Source organism: Colletotrichum karsti (genome assembly GCF_011947395.1).
Source record: "Colletotrichum karsti strain CkLH20 chromosome Unknown Scaffold42, whole genome shotgun sequence".
Classification (NCBI taxonomy): domain Eukaryota; kingdom Fungi; phylum Ascomycota; class Sordariomycetes; order Glomerellales; family Glomerellaceae; genus Colletotrichum; species Colletotrichum karsti.
The window spans coordinates 506089-512088 of record NW_024065942.1 but is presented as its reverse complement, the minus strand read 5'-3'; the positions used below and the strand labels follow the sequence as shown (position 1 = coordinate 512088).

General features: G+C 43.1%; 1 protein-coding gene across 1 annotated transcript; it reads left to right on the top strand.

Annotated features, from left to right (window-relative positions):
- Window positions 1-2813: 2813 nt before the first annotated feature.
- CkaCkLH20_10800 (uncharacterized protein) lies at window positions 2814-5965 on the top strand (the record flags this gene model as incomplete). The annotated part of the gene is made up of 4 exons (XM_038893514.1): window positions 2814-2991; window positions 3038-3420; window positions 3628-3931; window positions 3987-5965. The coding sequence occupies 4 exons, from the start codon at window positions 2814-2816 to the stop codon at window positions 5963-5965; spliced, it is 2844 nt and encodes a 947-aa protein (XP_038741327.1).
- Between the last annotated feature and the right edge of the window lie 35 nt (window positions 5966-6000).

Below are 6000 nucleotides of genomic sequence, written 5' to 3'. Positions count from 1 at the left end.
TATTCCTTAGAGTCTAAGTAAACTCTATAGTTATTATTAAAGTAGGTAGTCTAACTAAGTTATTTATAAGGGATTACCTTAGTAGTAGTACTAACTTATCTTTTCTTAGGTACTAGCTAGAAGCGTTTTTTTTTAGGTGCTCTATATTCTTTTATAAGGTATCTATTCTTATTATAGTTATAGTACTTAATATTCTTCTTCTAGCTATTACCCTTGTTGTTATTGTTGCGCTGGGCTGTACTGAGATCTATAGGTCCGCTATAGTGTCTGTAGGTGGTGCTATTGTGTTTGTTACGTTAATTGTTGTTATGGTATCTAGGCTGCTACTAGTACTTACGGCTAGAGTTAGTAGGTTATTATTATTTACCTTTCTCCTTATATTACTTATATAGTTAGTTATTAATCTTAATAGTGAGCTTAGTATATTAGAGGAAGTCCTTAGGTCTATTAACCTTAATGATTTTATCCTTAACTTTATCCTTAAGGTTATTATAAAATATAAAGATCTTACCTTTATTAGTTAAGTCTAGCTAGGTATAGATCTATTAGAACTCTATAGTGTAGTCCTTAGCTAACTTAGTCTATTTGAGGTAAAGTAAGTCTTATTTAGCTTATTGTTTCTTATTAGGGTCTTAGAATAGAGACTTTAGGGCGGACTTAAAGCCCTAGAAGCTGCTGAAAATGTCTCTAACTTTAGTGGAATAGTGGTTAAGTATTTCCTTATTAAGGTACTCTTTAAGGAAGGGTTTAAACTACTAGAGGGCTTATCCCTTAAGGAAGGTAGATATATAGATAACCTTCTTAGTTCTATTCTTAAAGTTACTATAATAGAAATTCTAGTAGTTCTTAACTTAGATAAGGAATCCCTTAAGCTATCCTAGGGATCTATTAAAAGGATTAGGAGGGTTAAGTTAAAGCTTCTCTTATCCTTCTATAATAGGGGTAGTAATAATATTAGTAGTAGCTTAAAGAGTATAGTTCTACTATTTAAGTTCCTAGGTATACTAGTTAGATAGGCGTATAGCAGCCTAAAGTTCTTTAGTAGCGTAGGTATTAGTATTAAATATTTCCTATATCTATTAGATATTATAGTTAGCTTATTTAAGCTATTCCTTAAGTGTATTATTATCGTTACTATTACTATTATCTTTTATTCTCTAATCCCTAAGTTCTTAAGTAAGGTTCTTCTTGATGGGGGCCTTCCTAGCGCTAGAGGGGGATCTAGTGCTAGGGGTCTTTCTAGAGAGTTATAAAGATATTATGATATTATTAGTAGTTTTTAAAAGGTAACTTATTAAATAGGAGTAATTAAAGTATTATAGCTAGCTAACTAATAGTGGGTTTATATTAGTAGTAAGTTAGGGATTGAGAACTATAAATAGTAATTAGTTATTTTATAGGTCTAGTTAAGTAATTATAGGTCTTTAAAGGTCTTAGTAATTAGTTAAGTCCTTAATAAGAGTTATAGAGTAATTATTACTTAGGTATAGCTAAAAGTCTTAAGTGAGAATTATAAGTTAATTGCTAAAGAGCTATAGAAGTTTATCCTTAAGCGGACTTAAGTCTATCCTATATATAGGTCCTGGGTAGTCCTATTGCTGGGTGCTGTATATACCCTGTACGGCTCCTATATCCTTAGCATATGGCTTCCATCTTTCTGGAATATGGATGCTATATCTTGATTATATGGATCTAATCTTTTATCTTATTGTTATGTGACCTATACTATAGTTCTTCTGTTCCTAAGGGATCCTTATGTGTTCCCGTGATCCTATATATAAATGTGTTATTATAACCGCCTAGTATCCTAGTGGGGCGTCCTTTGTTGGTTATGCCTAACGGGTTATAACAACTTATACTATAGTTCTTCCGTCCCGGGGGGAGCCCCACGTGTTCCCGTGATCCTATATATAAAGGTGCTGTTATAACCGCTTAGTATCCTAGTGGGGCGTTCTTTATTGGTTATGCCTAACGGGTCGTAATAAAAGGCTCCTAAGTAACTAAATATCTTATACTTCTATATTAGAGCTTACCTTATTATAATTAGTAATATAGAGATATTCTTAGCGTCTTCTTAAGGTAAAGCTATATAGTTACTATTTTTTACCCTCCTTAAAGAGAAAGATAACTTATATAATAGTATATTAGTTTATTATTAATAGCACCCTAAAAAGACCTTCCTTCTAAAGAGCCCTAAGGAGTTTATAGTTAAATATCCTAATAGTAAATATAATAAAAGTTAATAAGTTCCTACCCCTTTAAGATAATTTAGCTATAAAAGGTAAGTTATATTAATAATATATATATATAGTAATACTTTATTAGCTTATAGTAAATATAATTATCTAAAATAGTATTATTAAATTATAAATTATAATAAGGTTACCTATTATAAATATATCTAGAAGACCTATAAGAGAGGTTATAACTATAAGGTCCTATATACTAACTAAGAAGCTATTTATATAGCTTACCTTAAAGAAGATAAAGCTAACTATAGGAGGATCTAGTATAATCTTAGGATAGAAGAGGAATATATACTAATAGAGAAACGCTATACTTAAGAGCTCTAGTAAATATAGGATAAGCTTAATTATAAGAGATAAAAGCTTAGATACGCCTAAGAAGATAAGGATTAGAAGAAGTAGCTAGAGTAGACCCATTTAGAGCTCTTAGCATTAAAGGATATGAGAAAACGAGCAGAAAAGATAAAGGCTGCCGTAAAAGCCTCACAACCCGTGGTCCCGGGCGCTTTTCCTGAGGAAAAACCATGGACACCTGAGCCAGGCGGCGCACAGGAAGAGTGGAACAGCATGAAGGAAGGTGGAGCAAGCAGTGCTGCCTTGGACAATCTCATGGGCATGATCGGTCTCGAGAGCGTCAAAGAGGAGTTTCTTTCGATTAAGAACAAGGTCGATACATCAGTTCGGCAAGGTATCTCGCTGTCCAAGGAGAGATTCAGCTGCACGCTGCTAGGTAATCCAGGCACTGGTAGGTCAACCTCAGAACGTAGTGCGCAGCGTCTGACGATCAGTAGGGAAAACCACGGTCGCCCGCATCTACAGCAAGTTCTTAACGTCTGTAGGCGTCATCGCCGGCAGTGCGTTCAAGGAAACGTCTGGTTCAAAGCTTGCCCACTTGGGTGTGGGCGGGTGTCAGAAAATGTTGGATGATGTTCTCGAGGACGGTGGAGGCGTCATCTTCGTTGATGAAGCATACCAACTATCGTCCGGCAACAGTTCCGGAGGCCGTGCCGTGCTCGATTTCCTGCTCGCAGAGGTTGAAAACCTCACAGGCAAGGTGGTTTTCATCCTCGCCGGGTACGGCAAACAGATGGAGTCGTTTTTCGCCCATAACCCGGGATTTCCCAGCAGGTTTCCTGTCACCATGAAGTTTGAGGATTATAGCGACGACGAGTTAGTTAGTATTCTGAGGTATCAGATTGACAATAAATACGGAGGACGCATGAAGTGGGAAGACGATCTTTATCTACGCGTTGCGTGCCGCAGACTTGGACGAGGGCGAGGAAAGGAGGGATTCGGGAATGCCCGGGCGGTGGAGAACTTACTGTCGATTATCTCGAGCAGGCAGGGTAATAGGTTTCGGAAAGCGCGACGATCTGGTCAGAAGGTTGACCCTCTCTTTTTCACCAAGGAGGACCTCATTGGGCCAGAGCCGGCGAGCGCGCTCAGCAAGTCTGAAGCCTGGAATAAGTTGCGAAGTCTCATTGGACTTTTCTCAGTTAAGGAGTCGGTCAAGGCCCTGATCGACAGCATTCAAACGAACTATCACCGGGAGCTGGCCGAGGAACCGGTGATCGAATACACCTTGAATAGGGTCTTCCTCGGATCGCCGGGCACAGGGAAGACGACCGTTGCCAAGCTGTACGGTCAGATACTGGTGGATCTTGGTCTCTTATCAAATGGCGAAGGTATGTCCTCTGCAGGTTTCCGGGTCCAATCTCAAGTGTTATTAACTCAAGACAGTGATTGTGAAGAGCCCCTCAGACTTCGTCGGCGCCGCACTCGGCGGCTCCGAGGCTCAGACCAAGGGCATCCTCGCATCAACAGTAGGCAAGGTCCTCGTCATCGATGAAGCTTACGGTCTATACGGCGGTGGCGGCTCTATGGGGGGAAGCACTTCAGACCCATACAAGACGGCTGTCGTTGATACAATTGTAGCTGAGGTCCAGAGTGTCCCCGGAGAGGACCGTTGCGTCCTCCTTCTTGGCTACAAAGACGAAATGGAGCAGATGTTCCAGAACGTTAACCCTGGACTCAGCCGAAGGTTCCCCCTGGCGTCTGCTTTCAACTTCGAAGACTTCAGTAGCCCCGACTTGCGGAAAATTCTCGACCTAAAGCTCAAGAATCAGGGATTCAAGGCTACAGACCAGGCAAAGCAAGTGGCAATCGAGATGCTGGATCGTGCTCGTAATCGGCCCAACTTTGGCAACGCGGGCGAGGTGGACATCATCCTCAACGACGCGAAGGCTCGCCACCAACGACGCCTCACGTCTAAACAGACAGATCAAGTCTCGACACTTGAGGCCCTCGACTTCGACGAGAACTTCGACCGCGCAGAGAGGACAGAGACGAATGTAGCGAAACTGTTCGAGGGCACCGTTGGATGTGAGATGATCGTTGCCAAACTCGAGGGCTTCCAGCAGAACGTTCGGTCTATGAAGGAGCTTGGCATGGATCCAAAGGAAAACATTCCGTTCAACTTCCTCTTCCGTGGACCGCCAGGAACTGGCAAGACTTCGACTGCGAGGAAAATGGGGAAGGTCTTTTACGACATGGGCTTCCTTGCCAATGCCGAGGTTGTGGACCGCTCGGCGACTGACCTCATCGGTCAATACGTCGGGCAGACAGGACCCAAGGTCCAGCAGCTCCTCGACAAGGCTCTGGGCCGTGTTCTGTTTGTGGACGAAGCTTACCGTCTTGCCGGTGGAGGTTTTGCCAAGGAAGCCGTCGACGAGCTTGTCGATTGCGTCACCAAAGACAAGTACAAGGGCCGACTGGTGATCATCTTGGCAGGCTATGACAATGAAATCAACCAGCTGCTGTCCATCAACCCAGGCATGTCTAGCCGTTTCCCTGAAGTCATCGACTTCCACAGCCTCAGTCCCGAGAACTGTTTCAACCTACTTGTGAATCTGCTCTTGAAGCAAAAGCACAAGCTAGAAGCCAAAAAGTCCACGAACAGCGTTGTGGTGGGTTGCCTGGAAAACCCTACCCCGATGTTCAAAGCAGAGGCTATCATCACGTTCAATGCTCTTTCCAAGCAGTCTAGCTGGGCAAGTGCACGAGACGTTGAAACTCTTGCAAAGTCTATCTTCAATGAGGCCCTGAAAGCACGACAGGGAGCTTGTATTACCATTTCAGAGGTAACCGTTAAGGAGGAGCTGGATAAGATGCTTATGGAGCAAGAAAGCCGGAACCGGCAGGCGAACGCGACGAATCTGGCAAATTTCCAACATCTTCAGATGCCACCTCCGCCCCGAGCACCAGACCGCATTCAGACTCAGCAGTCGGTAAAGACAAATACTGTTGAGGCAGAAGAAGTGGAAGCTTCTTCTGCAATGGAAGATTCCCCAGCGACCCCAGGAAGCAGCTCGGAAGAAGACGGCAATCCTTTCAGGAAGCGTGTTGTGGTTCGTGATGCTGGTGTCAGCGATGAGGTCTGGGAGCAGCTCGAGCGTGATAAGAAGGCTCAGGAAGAACGGGATGCCAAGTATCGAGCATTGCTGAAGGCTAAGAAGGATGCGGCGGGTGCTGCTCGAGAGAGAATTCTTAAGGAGTTGATCGAAGAAGAGGAGCGGCGGAAACGAGAGGAACAGGAACGAAAGAAGGCGGCGATGATGGGAAAATGCCCGGTGGGCTATGAATGGATCAAACAAGCTGATGGATTTCGCTGCGCCGGAGGATCGCACTTCATTTCGAACGATCAGATTGCGAGATCTTGAGCGGCTGAGACATAGTACAGACGTCTGAATTAACG